This window comes from Neodiprion lecontei, chromosome 2 (assembly GCF_021901455.1).
Source record: "Neodiprion lecontei isolate iyNeoLeco1 chromosome 2, iyNeoLeco1.1, whole genome shotgun sequence".
NCBI classification, from domain to species: Eukaryota; Metazoa; Arthropoda; class Insecta; order Hymenoptera; family Diprionidae; genus Neodiprion; species Neodiprion lecontei.
Window position 1 is genome coordinate 19476138 of NC_060261.1, and position 20295 is coordinate 19496432.

At 41.1% G+C, this 20295-nt stretch overlaps 2 protein-coding genes across 2 annotated transcripts; both read left to right on the top strand.

The window, feature by feature from the left end:
* The first annotated feature begins 263 nt into the window (after positions 1-263).
* On the top strand, positions 264-3141 carry LOC124292965. Its single transcript, XM_046731853.1, has 3 exons — positions 264-607; positions 1367-2848; positions 2997-3141. The coding sequence occupies exons 1-3, from the start codon at positions 264-266 to the stop codon at positions 3139-3141; spliced, it is 1971 nt and encodes a 656-aa protein (XP_046587809.1).
* Positions 3142-3174: 33 nt separating this feature from the next.
* On the top strand, positions 3175-4491 carry LOC124292966 (ATP-dependent DNA helicase pif1-like). Its single transcript, XM_046731855.1, has one exon. It carries the CDS (start codon positions 3175-3177, stop codon positions 4489-4491), a length of 1317 nt encoding a protein of 438 aa, XP_046587811.1.
* Positions 4492-20295: the final 15804 nt, after the last annotated feature.

Sequence of the window (20295 nt, forward strand, 5' to 3'; positions counted from 1 at the left end):
AGCGCGGTAGCAAAAATAATTCAGCAAGTCAAGGAGATAGATCGATATCAATAGAGAAGGAACACCAATTTTCAACCAACGAATGGAAGCTTAGATTGATGAAAAAAAGAAAAGTGAGCACAGAAGGAATTGAAGTGGACAGCAAGAGACAACGAGATGAAACGTAAGACGAAAAAGTGTGTCGATGATTTATATGCAAGAATAACGTATCGGAAATTTATGGTTGTGATGAAACATTAAGTAACAGTGATACGTTGAAATCGATGGAGAAGGAACTGTCTGTATTCAGCCAAACAATAGAAGATAGCAGAGACAGCTTGGAATTAGACAGAAACAGAGAACGAGTGGAAGCAATGAACAGTGAATCAATCATTGCTGAGCATCGTTACAACGGGGATATTGAAAAAGGCATTTTAAAAACTGTGGAGCAACTAGACATGGTTGAAATGAACGTAAAATGTAATCATTGCAATGCAGAAAGGTTTAAATATGAAACAGGAAGGGTGGCAAATAATTGCTGTCATGGAGGAAAAATAACATTACCACCATTAACGGAATATCCTGATGTACTTCAACGTCTGCGAGAAGGGAATGACGAAGTATCAAGGTACTTCAGACAACATATACGATCATATAATGACGCGTTTGCGTTCGCATCATTCAATTGCACCGTGGCAGATCTGGGGAATTGAGGATCACATGTGATAAAAATAATCGTGGATGTGAGTTACAAAGTATCTACAAGTTCAGAAACCGCAAACAATAACCGACCGAGATATGGACAAATTTATTACATCTGCGACGCACAAACTCAGCTAGCGCTGAAAGAAAATGACGCAAGAAGAGCAAACCTGTTAGAAATTATTGTTCGACTGATAATAGATATCAACCCTTATGCAGCAAATTTTAAAACACTGTACGAGCGGTTTGTTAAGGAAGAAAGCCTGGCGAGTTTAAACTTTGTTGCACTCAAGGAAGACGATAGACGGCGGTACAATGCGCCAACCTGTGGTGAGCTAGCAGCTCTGATCGTTTCAAATGACGGGGCAGTATCTGCAAATATAGAAGTACAAGTATTTCCAAAACAAGATCGTGCAGTTGGATATGTGCCGAAATATTTGCATCACGTTCATCAAATGACTTTTCCATTATAATTTCCCAACGGTGATTTAGGATGGAGCTATAATATGAAATACATATTATACAAAATAAACAAGACAATCTCTCCTGTTCAATACTATGGACATCGATTGGTCTTACGTCGAGGCGAAGCACAGAATCAGTTGTTGCGGAGCGGACGATTGACACAACACTATGTGATTCACGCATATCTCACAATCGAATCGCAGCGTTTATTGTTTTGAAGAAATAATCAGAAGCAATTGCGTGTAGAATGTTACAAGGGAATGACTCATCACATATCAAATAGTGAAGCGAATACTTCGGATCGAAAAAGACTTGGGAACCAAATGATTTTACCATCATCATTTTCCGGCAGCATGCGACATATGCAACAGCAGTACCAAGATACAATGGCAGTAACAAGGAAAGTTGGACGACCGGATTTATTCATCACAATGACATGTAATCCTAAATGGCCGGAAATATGTACGGTATTAAAAGATTTTCCTACAGGTACCACTGTAAACGACATTCCAACAATAGCTTGTCGAATATTCAACATGCGGCTACAACAGGCACTAAAGGAAATCGGAAGCGGTTCAGTATTTGGAAAGATTGAAGGATACGTATACACAGTTGAATTTCAGAAGAGAGGCTTAACGCATGCTCACATACTATTTATCTCAAATAACAATGACAAACTTATGACTCCAGAAGCAATTGACAGTTTTATATCTGCAGAAATACCAGACAAACGAATACATCAACAACTATATCAATCTGTCACATCACACATGCTACACGTCCCTCACACATCCAAAATACCATGCTGGAATTCGGTAACGAAGTCATGCTCAAAGAACATTCCGAAAAACTTAGTGGAAAACACTGATATAAGCGGTGGCGGTTTTCCAAAGTATCGCAGACGAAAAAATACAGACGTCAACTATTACCGCAACCACGTGGAAGGAAGAAATATCCAAGTAGACAACAGCATGGTTGTGCCTCACAATCCATACCTACTTGCAATGTACGATTGTCACATGAACGTAGAACATTGTGCGTCAATAATGGCTATTAAGTATGTCTTCAAGTACATCCACAAGGGACATGATCGTGCAAGAGTACAGATAACTGATTCAAACAGCAAGAGTGATGGTCAGCCAATAATCAACGAAATACAGGATTATGTAGATTCGCGTTACGTAGGACCGATGGAAGCAGTTTGGCGTATACTAGAACTGCCAATGCATGGACTAAGTCACGCAGTCACACGCTTACCTGTACACCTACCGGCGCAGCTATACGCAACGTTTGAGGATGATAGAGAAGTCAAAGCCGCTACAAATGAAAAAAAGTGGAGAACCCATCTTATTGCATGGTTTGAATTGAACAGCATAGATGAAATGGCAAGAAATATAACTTACACGAACACGCCAGATTACTATTCGTTTCAAGAAGCAACAAAAACGTGGAAAAAAAGAAAATATGCATGCAAAGTAGTGAGTAGAATGACAAATGTTTCACCAAGGGATTCCGAAAGATTTCACCTCAAACTAATCCTTGGACATGCGACAAATGCAAGGAGTTTTATAGATTTACGCACTGTAAACGGGAAGGAATGGAATACATTTAGAGAGGCTGCAGTGGATATGGGTTTAACTGCGACAAATGACGAAGCTTTAAAAATATTCGACGAAGCTGTTTCAATACTTATGCCGAAACGGTTACATCATTTTTTTTCTGTGGTATTTAATCGGTGAAATGCCATCGAACGCGATAGATTTATGGATTACTCACAAGAAAGCACTATCTGAAGACTTCGTGGATCAGCATGAAAATAGAGCACTATGTACAATTGAGCATCTTCTCAGAGCTGAGGCAAGATCATGTGCAGATTTTCACTTACCAATACCGGAGATAATTTTCAAAAATAAAGCAGAAGAAATAACAGTGGAAAACATAGAAACCTTTGCAAAGAAAGGCAATGAACTGGTAGAGCAATTAAACAACGATTAGAAAATAATTTATACACAAATTTTTGATAATATTATGTCTGACAAAAGCACTGATAGAAAACAAGAAAAATGCTCTTACACCAATGGATCAGGAGGAACAGGAAAAACATTTTTATACAACGCATTGTACTACATGTTGAAATCTGAAAAAAATGTTGCATGTATTGCTTGGACAGGTATAGCAGCCATCTTACTACCATATGGCACAACCGCGCACAAAACATTTGGATTACCATTGACACTGCAAAAGGAAGGAACAATTTTCACAAATGCAACGATGAAGAAAAAAATACAAAGTATAGATGTATTTATATGGGATGAATGTTCGATGACACCGAAAAATGCTTTAGAATTGATCGACACCACGTTAAAAGATATAATGGAAGACACATCACCGTTTGGTGGGAAGACTATAATACTAGGTGGAGACTTCAGACAAGTTTTACCCATTGTGAAACGAGGAGGTAAACAACAAATAATAGCGGAAACAATTAAATACTCTACACTTTGGAGTATATTCGAAAAATTAAGCTTGAAAAAAAATATGCGAGCAAAGGAGGATGCCGCAAAGTTTTCAGAGGGGTTACTTAATATAGGTAATGGAGAAGTGGAGCTGTTTGTACCAGAGAAAGAAATACAATGCAACAATTTAATAGACGATTCATATCCAAGAAATTTGCCACTTGATGAATTAACAAACAGAGCCATCTTAGCTCCATTGAATGTCGAAGTTAATCAGTTAAATAAAGAGATACTACGCAGAATGGATGGCAATATATTCGAATCAAGAAGCGTAGATTACGAAACATCACAAGGAATTGATACTGCGGAAGCAGCACTTGACGAAGAAGCTGCTCTGCGATATTCGATAGAATATTTAAATGGATTAATGCCATCAGGTTTACCACCACACAATCTACAGCTAAAAGTCGGAGGAATTGTGATGTCATTGCGAAATTTATCAATATCAGATGGTTTATGCAATGGTGCACGGTTAGTTGTAAGAGAAATTCACTCTAGAATTTTGATTGGTGAACTTCTAATCGGAGAGCGAAAAGGGCAAATAGTAGAAATACCAAGTATTAAATTAGATACGCGGGGAGATACAGATATGCCATTTATCCTCCATAGGCGACAGTTTCCAGTCAGGTTGGCATTTGCAATAACTATAAATAAATCACAAGGACAAAGTTTTGACCACGTGGGAATATTCATTGACCGACCAATCTTTGGACATGGTCAACTCTACGTTGCATTGTCACGATGCAGGTCGAAGAAAGGTATAAAAATTCAACTGAAAAAGAATGAAAATGCGATAAAGAACATTGTGTACAAGGAAATTATTGAATAAATACTGCATAATGTATATACATCAAGGCCACAAACGAACAAATAAACATGGACGAACTTAAAAGAAAAATGCACAGGAGGTGATAGGAGTTCGAGAGGCCGAGGGGTTGACCCCCTCTACTGACTTCACCGGGACCTCATACGAAGAAGGAAAAAAAGTATTGTATAGAGGAGAAAAGAAGCGAAAGTGAAAAAAAAGGAGGAGAGAATACAAATGAAAAGAATACAGAATCAACAATGAAAGAAAAACCAGCAAGAATATAAGAATCACTGAAAAAATGGACAACAGAGAAAAGAGAAAGAAAAGCCAAGAGGAGCAAGAAGATGCAAAAATAGGTAGCAGCATAAAACGATAAAGAGGAAATAAAGCAAAACGTATGGAAATTTAAACAATCGTGATTTGTAATTGGATGTTCAAATACATAAATCACTTCCACTAAGTATTTTCCTATTTTGTGATTATTCAGATGTTAATTCACACGTGTCGGTCATTTGCTGAAAAAGCCGAAACGCATGCAATGAAATAGAAACTTGTGAGAAAATAAATGTTAGCCTATGAAATTATGAAATTAGGAAACAAATAGTTAGATTAGAAAAAAGATATAAGGATGTATTAACTGAGTTGAAGGTGAGAAAAAAATGTAAATTACCAGAAATAAAAAAATGATAAAAGTACAAATTTGTTGATGTAAAATTGCAAATATTTTTACGATATTCATACCATATTAAATTTCTAGATAAATAAAAGAAATATATAAGTACATATCTATTATACCTATACATGCAAAAAAAAAATTAATTACAAATAATTATATTCTGACATTTGGCAGTTTAAATGAAACACCGTAGCTAATAAAAAGAAGCAAAAAAATAAGAATAGGTGAGCGCTGCCCAGTTTAGTGATATTTTGTTTTGTCAACAGATAAATTAAATCAAACATGCCGAACAAAGTAAGTATATCATTGGAAGTATGAATGAATAAATAGCAAAGTAAGCAGTATGATAAAATTAATGAACATTCTCGAAACAGGACAGCGACGAGGTTTTGCAGCAGTCGGGCGAGAAAATACCAGGTGAAGCATGTCGATATAATATAATAGTATGTAAATCCAAATTCAACTCGGCAAACCAAAGAGCCGGACGCTTTTTGAGAATCATTACCAGTGAATTCTACAGCTAGCCATAAAAAATGGAAAAATAATTACTTATATACAATCATTTGTCAAAAAAAGAAAAAAATATCGACATTTGAAAATACAGTCAAACACGTATGAATCCCTAAGCAAATAATTTAACGCCTATTTTACCAAAACAAGATGACGGATTAGATGATCTGCTGCGCGCAGCAGCAGAAGCAGCAGAGGAGGAGCTGTTGCTTGAGACGGACGACGAAGAGTGGTCCGTCTACGTATGGTAAATGAAAATTATACAAGGAAATGTAAAGAAAATGATAAAAAACGAAAGAGGTCAACTTCGAACTAAATTTAAAGTAAAAAATGTAAAATAAATTTATTTTAAAAGAAAAAAGGATTGATATAAATTATTTGTACATTATAAACCAGACACAGTAGACTCTATATATCTATATGTAAAGCCTATCCGACACAAAACTCGATTCAAGAGAAGAAGTTTCTAGAAAGAAACAAAACTCATGGAAAAACAAAAGACCAATACAAAACAAACAACTTCGAATATTGAAGACATCAGTTCGTTGTTGTTCTCCGGCCGGTACGCACGCCGGCCGGGGCCTATTCTATACTCCCCAACTCCTCAACTCCTCGACTAATCAACTCCACAATTGCACAACTCTTCAATTCCCCCAAGAGCACTTCCAAATATTGGTCGATAATGTGTCCAACAACCCTATATTGTTCAAAGAAAAATGGTAACCTCATCGGAAGCAAAGGATTGAAAGGGTAAACACAACATCTACACACTACAGTCTCCTTACATCGTGCATGCAGAGAAGAAATTCTTATTCATACAAATCGGGCACATGAAAACAAATTTGAACTCACTGGTTATGAGAGAAATTAATGACAACAGAGTCAGGGCGGCTAGGTGGTCTAATGGAGTAAGTCTCCGGTAAAGCATCGCTAGATGCCAGGTTCGATTCCTGGCTCCGTCGTTAATTTTTCAAATTCACCAGTTGTTCAAATTTACATATTTTCAAAAATGGTAACCGACTGAGAGCCCGAAGGAGGTACGTGACCAGGGCGCCGTATTCACGGCTCAACATCAGTCCGCACAATGGGATCTCAACGGTCCAAGGAGCTGCGCCCGCATCTTGCTCCGCCTTGATGGCAACGAATGTAAGCTCTTTAAGAAGTTTGTTAATTGATGAAAAATAATTCAATTCTATTTTGAAAGATCCGTAAAAGAACAAGCCAACAAGCCTACGCCATTTGAAGAAAAACGGTAACCGACCGAGAGCCCGAAGAAGATATGTGACCAGGGCTCCACATTCACGGCTCAACATCGGTCCGCGCAATGGAATCTCAACGGTCCAAGGAGCTGCGCCCATCTTGCTCCGCCTTGATGGCAATGAATGTAAGCTCTTTAAAAAGTTTATTAACCATTGACAAATTATTCAATTCTATTTTGAAAGACCCGTAAAAGAAGAAGAGATTGTGTTTCAAAATTTGCTTTCCTGCAGTGATTATTTTGTGCAACTGGTCTCCATTTTGTAGTTTCGAGGCGGGGCGACGCTTTATTAGTCGAAATCGGGTTTCGGTTAGTTTGATTTTCTGCGTTGTACCTAACGCTTAGTCGGAATCGGGTTTCGGTCAACTTGATTTTCTGCGTTGTACCTAATAATCGCCCCGAGCGTTGCTCAATAATTAAGAAAGAATGATTTTTAAGATAAGCTTGTTCTTTTACGGGTCTTTCGAAATAGAATTGAATTATTTCTCATTAATTAATAAACTTTTCAAAGAGCTCACATTCGTTACCATTAAGGCGAAGCAAGATGGGCGAAGCTCCTTAGACCGTTAAGATCCCATTGCGCGGACCGAAGAAAGTACGTATTCACGGCTCAACATCGGTCCGCGCAATGGGATCTTAACGGTCCAAGGAACTGTGCCCGCATCTTGCTCCGCCTTGCTGACAACGAATGTAAGCTCTTTGAAAAGTTTGTTAATTAATGAAAAATAATTCAATTCTAATTCCGTAAAAAATCAAGCCTATCTTAAAATCATTCTCTTTTGATTACAGAGCAACGCTCGGGGCGATTGTTAGGTACAACGCAGAAAATCAAACTGACCGAAACCCGATTTCGACCAATAAAGCGTCACCCCGCATCGAACCTACAAAATGGAGACCAGCTGTACAAAATAATAAGTGCTGGAAAGCAATTTTTGAAACACAATTTCATGTAATCTTTGTGTTATTCCAATATAGAAAATCTATTTACTTTTTTTTTGTCTTTCACTTAATAAGGTTTATTCCTTCAGAAAGTAAGTATAGGTTAACCTACGCATATCAAGAAAGTACAAAAATCTTTAAAAACTTGATGAGCCGTAGCTTCTGCATTAATAACCAAGATGGGAGCTGATAAAGAAAAAAAGGTTTGTTTTATCAACCAATCCTCATGAACCTCATGAATAGTTCTGAGGAGCTCTAAAGAAATGTTCGATTCTTTTTCACGAGAACGGGAACTGACTCGGGCGAAAGAAGTTTCTGGGGAAACTCGCAAATAAACAATTGAATCTACTCTGAGCTCAGACGAGCGAAAGCGAAGATCGAAATTTTTCATCAATCAATGAGATTCAAAGTCAACTTCGAACTAAATTTAAAGTAAAAAATGTTAAATAAATTTATTTGAAAAAACAAAGGATTGATATCAATTATTTGTACTTATAAACCAGACGCAGTAGACTCTGTATCTCTATACGTAGATATACGTCAAAAAATCTGAAAATAATAACTATAGCAAAATAAGTCGCCGAATGCAATTGGGGTTGCATGGCATCGGGAGTTTTGTACATGTGAGTGGATTTGTTGACGAAAATAATCTGAGCAGACCTGCATAGGGAGCCAATAGCAATGTCGGGTTGATCGGAAACAACCGACTAGACAATGCGTAAGGAAATAGTGAGGCGCGCAGCGCCGAGTGCGTGAGGCGCGTAGCGCCGAGATGGGGTTGCCGCGCGAAGCGCGCAGGGGCGAAGCCCCTAGTATATAAAAATAATACATTATTATAATTTGATATAAATGGAGGTAATTGAATTGAATAATTTTTTTTTAATAATTGTATTTATTTTTAAAAAATTAATTAAATGTAAAAATTTTGTTTTTTCGAATTCTCCTTTTTTTCAAAAGTAAATTGAAAATTATAATATATATGTCAGAAACACACAAATAATTTGTGTTAAAAATAAAATAGAGAGAGCAAGAGTGTGCTCTCAACACACAACAAATATCTCACTGACGGCCGCAGTGACACAGCGTACAGAATTTATTAGATGATTTGATACATAGATTAAAAGATGCAGAATAAACGTTATAAAGAGATCTCTCGATGGTGGTGCTAGCGTAGTGTATCGCGCAGAGCCTTTTCAAAATATGTTCCTTCTGACTCGATGACCCGAGAGAGAGTGCCAGGAATGCATTCCCCAAAAGCCTGAGACCTCTTCGCACTTCTTTATTCTTTATGTCCTAGGCCTCTACGCGATACAACCCACTCGTGGTACCTGCACCACGCACCCCCAACAGGCTGAGTATTTCTTAAACATCCTGACGACATATGGTCACTCGATGTTCGACATTCGACCCTCCATAAACGTCATAAAAAAAGGTCGAGTGCGTCGTCCGGACTTCGTCTTCGACTGCGATGCGACATATATAATTGCAATATAAATAATAAATTTATTTATAATTTTTTTTATTCAATCAATTATATATATATACAAATTATACATCTATATAATTGAATATGGGTGGGGACAATCAAATTGAATAATTTATTGATATAAAAAATGATTAATTTGAATGAATCATTTTTATTAAATTGAGAAATAATTAATTTGAGAAAATTAAAAATATGAAATCATATAACTGATCATTTATCTATCTTTATGTTGTGACGTTGCACCTAGAGTGCAAGTCACAACAAACCCCAAACCCGCGGGGAAGAGCCGAACGGGTGAGCCCTGTCCCGTCGGAAAAGACCCGAACATCATCGAAGCCCCCCGACGCTCGGCAGAGCCGAGCGCGAGATTCAGTACGAGCACGGCCGTAGCAGCAGCCACACCGGCGTAGACGAAACCCAAGAGCGAAAGCGAGAGAGAGAGAGAGAAAGAAAGAGAGAGAGTCACCGACACACACACACACACCGAACACCCAGCTACCCTCCACAGCACCTCAAGACCTCCACACACACACGTCGACGTAACCAGGTTAGCCTGCCTTCTATCGCCGATCTGCTCCTCCCCTCGCAATACCAACCCTGTCTACCACACACTCCCCGTCACTCTACACCACCCTCCCCTCGCCATATCAACCCTTCCGACCCCACATTCCCCGTCACCTCCCACTCTCCTTCCCCCCCCCCCCCCTGCGCGCGTATCTGTAAGTTAGTATTAAGCAACGCTAAGGGCTGAGGCGTGATCAGCCACCGCTTACGTCTACAACCCTTTTGTAAATCTTAATTTAAGTCGAGCCCTGGTGCAAAAGAAAAAAAAATACACACACTAAGTTTTACCGATCATATCCGCCCCGTCTCTAATTGTCTTCCCCACCCATATTATTCGTGCGGACTCAAAATCCGTCACAAATTGGCGCCCATCGTAAATTACCCACATTTTTACCCCAAATCCAAACAATTAAGAGACAAAACACAGGAATAAACGCTAACAAAGTACACATAGACTCACGAAACAAAACTACACAGTCACGAAAATTCAAATAAAGACAGTTGAACACACACACTACCAAACACGATACACACAATGGCAGACCAAGGACACAGGGAACCGCAAGGCCTAGCGCGCGAACACATGGACATACACACACCCGAACGCAACCAAAACAACACGACACAGAGCGAGCCGCGCGCGACACGAGATCAACAAACACCGACCCAACGGCAGGAAATAAATAGACGATGCACGATAAATTCACCAAACACAATAAATATAATCGATGCAGCTATCATAGAGAATACACACAATTTACACAGTACACAAATTCAACACCAAGAAAGCCCAGAACCAACAAATCCCACACAAACATACAATACAATCCCAACACCTACACACACGCAAACTAACACGGTAACCACCAATCAAACGAACCGACACTTCACAGGAACAGACACATTTTTAGCCACCAACACATGTAACACACGACTGATGCAAAACCTAATACACCTCGAAGCATCACCAAGCGACAGAAACGTATACGAAGATCCACACATATACAGCACACAGTCAATACACCCCACAAACACAAACCACACATCAAACCCAAACAGTACATACTGGAATCAGCCAGCAATGGCAATGAAAACAATACAAACATGGAACATAAAATACTCAGGAAACACAAACGAAGACATAGACGAATTTTTACAAAATCTCCGCGACTACCAAACAGGTTATGAAATACACGACACACAATTAATCAACAACCTCAGCCCAATACTCGAAGGTGACGCAAAAAACTGGTACAGATTAAATAGAGGCAAATGGCGAACACTGGAAGAATTCGAAAGAGACATTACACACGCATTTCAAGACATACAACATAGGGACAGGCTGGAACAAAAAATCAGAAATTACGTACAAGGACCAACACAAAAAATCACACAATTCCTAATACAATTTAGAACACTACTATCACAACTAAAACCACCATACCACCCACGAACACAATTAGACCTGGCATACAGAAACATGAAAATAGAATACAAGGCATACATAAAACCATACGATTTCGCGAACTTCGACCAACTGGAAATGGCCGCAAAAGAATGGGAAGCAAATATCGAATGGGAAAACACGAGACAAACAATATTAAACAACTACACACAACCGCGAGAAACCTACACACACCAAACACACCACACACAATACATCCCATACAAGTACACACAAACACAACCCCGCCCAGCAATACTCCCAACACCAAATATACCACCGGCACTCACATACAACATACGACGAAACCAAACAAACCAAAACACACAACAGACTCGATACCCCGCAATCACGTATAACTCACCACACTACACTCAGCAACAAACGCAAACGAACTCAAACACAGGCACAACACCACGCAGATGCTTCAACTGCAACCAACCCGGACACTTCAGATGGCAATGCACACAAACACAGAACCAGGGAAACGAGTAAGGGTTGACCCAGCAAGGGTGGAGGGCAACCCCACAAACAACACAAACACACCCGAAACAGTAGCACCTACGACAGACAACAACATAACGGAAAGTAGATTCCACATCAGAATCGAAATACACGGTCACGAATTTAACGCACTAATAGACACAGGCGCAACACACTCATACCTAGGCGCAGAAGTAATACAAATACTACACAACACAGACACACAAATAAACAACACACCCGACAGAACAGCTACAATGGGAAACGGAACACAGGTGACGATAGAAGGAGCAGTCACACTCCCAATACGCCTCGGCAACATAACAAAAGAAATTAAGTTCGGATTAATATCAAACTTAGGCTCGCAATGTATCATTGGTAACAGCGACTTAATAAGATTTGGAATAATAATAAATTATGGAAAAAACACATGGTCACTGATAGACGACCCACAGACACACTACCACATGCAAACTAGACCACAAGAACTACCAACACCACTCAAAGAATACACACAAATACATCAAACACGAGAATCACGACACCAATCAACACAAACACACACAAAACAAGCAAAAGCAGCAGAAAAATTAGAAGCAACGAAACAACAAACAAACCCGAAAACAACAGAAAGACATGAAAACACAAAAAAAAAAACAACCATAAAACAAAAACCACTAACACCAACACTACCCAACACAAAGACACCACCGGAAAACACCCCCCAAAAAGACAACCCACAGAACACACAAATCACAAATCAAAAAATCATACCCACAAACGCACAAACAACAGACGACACACAAACCGACAAAGAAACCGAACCACAGATATGCGCAGGAATACAAGAACTCACACAATCACAACACACACAACTACAGACGATAATACAGCAGAAAACCTCAACACTACCAGGCCAACTCGGGCTAACACACCTAATTAAACACAAAATAGACACACAAGGACACGCACCCATAAAACAAAGATACTATATGGTATCACCAAAAATTAGAGAAGCCATCCACACAGAAATACACAAAATGCTGAGAGAAGACGTGATAGAACCATCAGAAAGCGAATGGTCGAGCCCAATTGTCATGATAAGAAAACCAAATAACACATATCGCTTCTGCCTAGACTTTACGAAGGTTAACTCAGTATCAAAAAAAGACGCATACCCACTACCATACATGACAGCAATATTAGACAAACTACGGACAGCACAGTACATATCAAAAATCGACTTAAGCCAAGCATACTTCCAAATACCACTCGACAAAGACAGCAAACACATAACAGCCCTTACAGTCCCGGGAATGGGCTTATTTCAATTTAAAAGAATGCCATACGGACTGACAGGCGCACCAGCGACATTCCAAAGACTACTAGACAGACTCATAGGCCCAGAATGCGAACCATATGCATTCGCATACCTAGACGACATAATAATAGTAACACAAACATTCGACGAACACTTACAAAGACTAGAGCAAATACTAAAAAGAATTACAGACGCAGGACTGACAATAAACCCAGAGAAGTGCGAGTTCGGATGCGCACAAGTAAAATATCTCGGATACATAGTAGACAGACACGGACTACACGTAGACCCCGACAAAACACAACCCATAGAAAACTACCCAAGCCCAAAAACAATAAAACAATTACGGAGACTAATTGGGATGGCATCATGGTACAGACGCTTCATACCTAACTTCGCACACATTACAGAACCACTAACACGACTACTGAAAAAAGACCAGAAATGGCACTGGGGGGAAGAACAAGAAAACGCAATGAACACAATCAAACACGCACTCACATCACCACCCACACTCGCATGCCCAGACTACACACAAACATTCACACTACAAACAGACGCTAGCGGAACAGGGATAGGTGCCGTACTAACACAATCTCTCGATGACGAAGAGCATGTCATAGCCTACGCTAGCCGTGCGCTAAGCGAGGCAGAACGTAAATACTCAACAACTGAGAGAGAGTGTTTGGCGGTACTCTGGTCCATCAAAAAATTCAGACCCTACGTGGAAGGTTACCACTTCAAAGTCATTACAGATCACCACGCACTGAAGTGGCTTAGACAATTAAAAAACCCCACAGGCCGACTTGCACGATGGGCACTAGAACTATTAGAATACGACTTTGACATTACACACAGAAAAGGTACAATGCACGACGTGCCAGACGCACTTTCAAGACGACACGAAGACGAAGAACACATAGACACAATAGAAGACACGACAGACAAGTGGTACACATACAAAAAAACACAAGTACAAACACGCCCAGAGAAAAACGAGTCGTGGCGAATCAGAAACAATCAACTATACTTCCACCGCCCTAACCCCCTACACTCAAACCTCCTACCAGACACAAACCCATGGAAACTAGTCATACCCAAAGACAAAATAACACACATACTACACGAAAACCACGACGTAACACAAGCAGGACACTTAGGGATCGAAAAAACATACCAACGAGTAGCAAAAACATATTATTGGCCAGGGATGTACAGAGACACAGTAAACTACATAAAAAAATGTGACACATGCCAAAGAACAAAAACAATACAAGTGCGACCGGCAGGACTAATGGGCATGAGAATTATCGAAGAACCATGGACAGTAGTAGCCTCCGACATCATGGGCCCACTCCCACGATCAAAAAAAGGAAACCAATACATCATAGTGTTCGAAGACCTATACACTAAATGGGTGGAAATCATACCGACACGCAAAGCAAACGCCAAAACAGTAGAACAGACATTCCACTCACACGTAATATCACGATGGGGTACACCACGCATACTACTGACAGACAACGGCACACCATACATAAACAAACTCATACGCGAACTGACACAAAAATTCAACATAAGACACGCAACAATCCCCCCATACCACGCACAAGCCAACCCCGTAGAGCGAGTCAACAGAACCGCTAAAACAATGATCCAAGCCTACGTAAACAACGACCACACAGAATGGGACATACACTTACAAGACTTACAATTTGCAATCAATACATGTACACACACATCAACTAAACACACACCAGCCTTTTTAAACCTAGGAAGGGAATTAAATCCCACACAATGTCTAAGAAATCAGTTAGAGAACCACGACGAAGTAGAATTACAAGACACAGACAGATGGACAGACCACTTGAGACGACTACAAATACTTAGAGACGAAGTACAGAGGCACTTGATAGAAGCAAACGAAAAACAAGCACACTACTACAACCTACGAAGACGAGACATTCAATTCAAGGAGGGAGACAGAGTACTAAAAAAGAACCACACACTCTCATCCGGACCAGAACGAACGACAGCTAAGTTAAATAAAAAATTCATAGGCCCATACATAATCACTAGAAAAGTCTCACCCACAATATACGAATTAACAACAGAGAGCGGTAGAAATATGGGAAAATGTCATATAGAAGACCTAAAATTATATACATAATCAAATAACACACCCCGAAAATAAACTAACATGTGTATTCACTCCACAGAAACACAACATGGAAAACCAACAAACAAAAATACCGGCCCTGATGACGCTGCGACTGACGAGACCGACGACAACGACGACACCAACAGAAAAAACACCACTATTACAAACACCAGGACAGGCCCCACACCCACACAAATACAGACGCGACGGCACACACCTGACGGAGACCCGACAAACCCTACTACCGACACCCCCCACATACAGAAAGGTAATACTGACCACCACGACGACAACACACTTAACAACCACTGCACCCACAGCCACACAGAGACACTCACAAACACACACAACGATGACCACACACACAATTACACCCTCCGGACCAAGGCAATGCCCGAAATGCAACGGGCTGGTCCGGGGCATCAAATACACAGAACACATACAAACATGCACACAAACTAACACAGACACACCACACCCACCACAAATTATCACACACCCACCAACAGTTATCCACACCACACGAACCACGGCCACACACACGACTACACACCCACCTACCAAGAAACAAACACCCCATACAACCACACGCCCCACACCCACACCAACACCACGGTACACACCACCCCCCACACCGACCCCCCAATGGGCACACACCAGATTCGCGAGACCACCACAGAAGACAGAGGACAGGATCTTACAGACATTCGCTAACATGGACAGACACACAGAATCGACACAGACAAAACAAACATGCAAACAATACACAGGACCACCCCCCGAGATAATAGCCATAATCGCAAGTTTAGTACCAGCAAGCACCCTACACGACGAATTACGAGCACATAAAGAAAGATACATGACTAGACGCGCACACGAACGCACAGACACTGACGAAACAGAAGCCAGCACCTCAACACACCAACCACACACCACACATCAAACAGCACCACACAAAACACAACCCCACAACACACCAGACACCGACAGCGACACAGATTCCACCACCTCCACCGCAGAGACAGTCATACACATCGAAACCACACACACAGGCACACTACAAACACAAACGACGGACAACGACACAGACAGTAACACCGACACCACCTCACTCACGGACACAGTCGAACATACACAAACACCCCAACCAGCCACACACACCACACGGGACTCAAAACGATACAAAAAACGAAAATCAATACGGAAACAGAAAAAAGAACAAAACAGGAAACACTAGACAAACTGACAACACCAAACGGACGGACGAACAACGACGCACACACAACACGGGACGCAATACGATACAAAAAAAAAAAAAAAAAAAAAAAAGGGACAAAACAGAAAACACCAAATACACTAACAACACCAAACCGACGGACGAACAACGACAGACGGAGGCCAAAGAAACAGAACACAACCCAAAAAGAGTGAAGAGAAGGGAGAAGAAACCACGAGCCACGAGGTACAAAGAACAACGCAAAAACTCACCAAGACCCACACCGACGAGAGCCACCGTACCAAAACCAAAAATTCAAGTACAAAATAATATAAGAATAGAATAAGTTTATATAAGAAAAAAAAAAAAAAAAAAACATGATTTTGATTAAGACACACGAGACTAAGTAGAATAAGTAGATATAAGACGACCCACAACCCACACCAAACACACACCCCGCAAATACAACCCAACCTCCATCCCTTAACCCCGACAGATCGGAGCAGACAACACAGAAACAACAAAAATAACAAAAGGAGAATACACAGACGAAAGGACCACAAAATCCGTCACCGAAACCGGCTCACCCTATAGGCCTCGCCCCGCGTGGGGAGGGGGGAGTTGTGACGTTGCACCTAGAGTGCAAGTCACAACAAACCCCAAACCCGCGGGGAAGAGCCGAACGGGTGAGCCCTGTCCCGTCGGAAAAGACCCGAACATCGTCGAAGCCCCCCGACGCTCGGCAGAGCCGAGCGCGAGATTCAGTACGAGCACGGCCGTAGCAGCAGCCACACCGGCGTAGACGAAACCCAAGAGCGAAAGCGAGAGAGAGAAAGAGAAAGAAAGAGAGAGAGTCACCGACACACACACACACACCGAACACCCAGCTACCCTCCACAGCACCTCAAGACCTCCACACACACACGTCGACGTAACCAGGTTAGCCTGCCTTCTATCGCCGATCTGCTCCTCCCCTCGCAATACCAACCCTGTCTACCACACACTCCCCGTCACTCTACACCACCCTCCCCTCGCCATATCAACCCTTCCGACCCCACATTCCCCGTCACCTCCCACTCTCCTTCCCCCCCCCCCCCCCCTGCGCGCGTATCTGTAAGTTAGTATTAAGCAACGCTAAGGGCTGAGGCGTGATCAGCCACCGCTTACGTCTACAACCCTTTTGTAAATCTTAATTTAAGTCGAGCCCTGGTGCAAAAGAAAAAAAAATACACACACTAAGTTTTACCGATCATATCCGCCCCGTCTCTAATTGTCTTCCCCACCCATATTATTCGTGCGGACTCAAAATCCGTCACAATGTTTTCTTCAAACTTTCCAATAAGTTCTGATCCATTGTATGAATGTTCCAAATTACAATCCATAAAGTACATTAACTGGCATTTCTTTGAAGAATAATATTTTCATTTCAATTAATATGTGAGCAAATGATTGAAAAATGTGTAGGAGTTTCTTAATAATTATGTTTATTTTTGAAAAATTTAATGAATGTAAAAATTTTGTTTTTTTCTGAATTTTTATTTTTTTAGAAGTATGTTACGGGGTAGATTGCGTAGGCTCCGATGAGCGGTAATCGGAGCTTACTCCACGCCGAGCCAAGGTGTTATTTGGCTATTATAGGGTCCGTTCACGTCGACTATGCACTCGCGTGCTACTACTCCCAATGCAGGAAGTGAATGGAATAGAAAGGGATTGGTATTAAGGGAAGGTAAACGATTTAGAGTATATGATTGTTTATTAGTGGTCAATGCAACGGAGTCGGTCAAGGGGAAAAAGGGATGGTCTTGGTTTAGAGGGATAGGTGTCTTGCTTGAGCGCTGGGATGGATCTGCCTGGTTTTGCGGGATGTAGCAGGCAAGCTAGCCGCGAGTTACAGAAGAATCTGCTGACTCGCGAACGATAAGAGTAGACTACAGAGCGTAAGGTAACTAAGAGCGTGGGAAAGGAATATGAAGTCTGGAGGACGTAACACGCCCCCGCTTGGGGAAGAACATTCGGTGAGGGTACGAAATAGGATGTTCGGAAGGCAGCGGAATGCCATAAAACGTAGTGACTCACTTATAGAATATTACAAAGAAAGGTCTCAAAATCTAGCGCCTAGATATTAGTGCGCGTTTAAGTGGGTTAGTATACATTTGAACAAGATTTTCTGAATGACATCTTATAAATGTGGTGGTATATATGATAGATATCGTATATGTGATAGATATTGTGTATATTATAAACGAAACTTATGCAACGTGCTGATGATTATATTATGGCTGCAGATTATTACGGGCAGAATAAGGCAATGAAAGAATATGATTGCCAATAGTGGAGGGCTTAGCGCCAGACTTCGAGTGGTTCGGAGCTATCGTTAAGGCTTTGCTCGGGGAGCAATTTACGCGGCTTAGGTATGCCTAGTTCCGTCATTTCAATTTCCGATTGGGTCCGGAGCAGCGACGAAGAGCGAGAAGGCAGGTCATCGGGAAATTTCTAGGTGCGGGTGGCGCGTAGGAATTTGGGATTTTGTACGACGCGGGTGAGGGATATGTTTAAGGCTGGAAATAATTTGTTCTGGTGATAGAATTTTAGGCTGGACGATACCTTTTTGGGCGAAGGGGATAAGCTTTTACTAAGCTGGACAGGTCAAGTTCGTATTCGTTCAAGCGTCGGTCTAGGTCAATTAGTCACTTGAGTCTGCCAATTTCAATTTATTGAAATGGACGGTTTTAGTTTTTCGGGGGGTAATCCAAATTTCTGCGTTAATATTGGCAATTATGCGTTTAATCGTATACACTCCTTTATAGTGGTCGTCGAATTTGGATCGCGTTTCATTTAGTAGATAGACCTTTTGACCTGCTTCGAAACTTTGGCTGTTGGCATTACGGTCGTAATACGTCTTGGAACGATGCTTTCCTTGGTGTAGGTTGGACGCGGCGTGTTTTCGTATGCTGGATAGATTAGCGATTAAGTCTAGAAGGAAGGATTCGTAGGAATGAGTATACGCGCTGGCAGGGTTCGCATCCGTTGGGAGTCGGGCTTGAGAGCCAAAAATTAGTTGAAGGGGGGTGAAGTTAATATCTTTGTGCTTCGCGGTGTTATAACAAAAAATTGCAGAGCGGATCTAATCGTCCCAGTCTTTACCAGCATCCGTGTAGTGTTTGATGTGCTCAGTGAGAACAAGGTTACTGCGTTCGAGCGATCCGTTCGACTGTGGGCGGTAATCTGTGGTTCGTATTTGCTTAATTTTGAAAAGTTTACAGAGTTGTTTGATGACAGTGCTCATGAAATTCTGTCCTTGGTCTGTGAGTATTGCTCAAGGAGCACCGTAACGTGTAATGTATTCTTTTGCGAATGATGCGCCTATAGTTTTGGCGGTGGCATCAGGTAAAGGGATGGCGTCCAGGAATTTTGTCAAATTGCATTGTATAGTCAAGAGATATTTGTTGTTCGATTTAGTAAGGGGTAGAGGTCCAACAATATCTAATGCCACTTTGTCGAATGCATCGGCAGGCGTGTCCGTTATCATCATTGGCAATCTGGTTTTTACTCTGACCAATTTTTTTCTTTAGCAACTCTCGCAAGTTCTTATGGAATCTTGGATTTGTTCTTTCATACGGGGCCAAAAATACTATTGTCTAATGCGGTTATATATTTGAGTGATACCTTGATGACCGTCGATCAACGATTCGTGGCATTCTTTGATTATTTCTTTTCGTAAACATTCGTCTGGGATGACAGTCGTGTTTCGACAAAGCATGATTTGA

Excerpts from the sequence above, each read along its gene's own strand:
- LOC124292965 (XM_046731853.1), top strand. The coding sequence starts at position 264 with ATGGAGAAGGAACTGTCTGTATTCAGCCAAACAATAGAAGATAGCAGA. Across the intron at positions 608-1,366 it reads GGGAATGACGAAGTATCAAG|AAATAATCAGAAGCAATTGC; the intron begins GTACTTCAGACA and ends ATTGTTTTGAAG. Across the intron at positions 2,849-2,996 it reads TCAATACTTATGCCGAAACG|AGCTGAGGCAAGATCATGTG; the intron begins GTTACATCATTT and ends GCATCTTCTCAG.
- LOC124292966 (XM_046731855.1), top strand. The coding sequence starts at position 3,175 with ATGTCTGACAAAAGCACTGATAGAAAACAAGAAAAATGCTCTTACACC.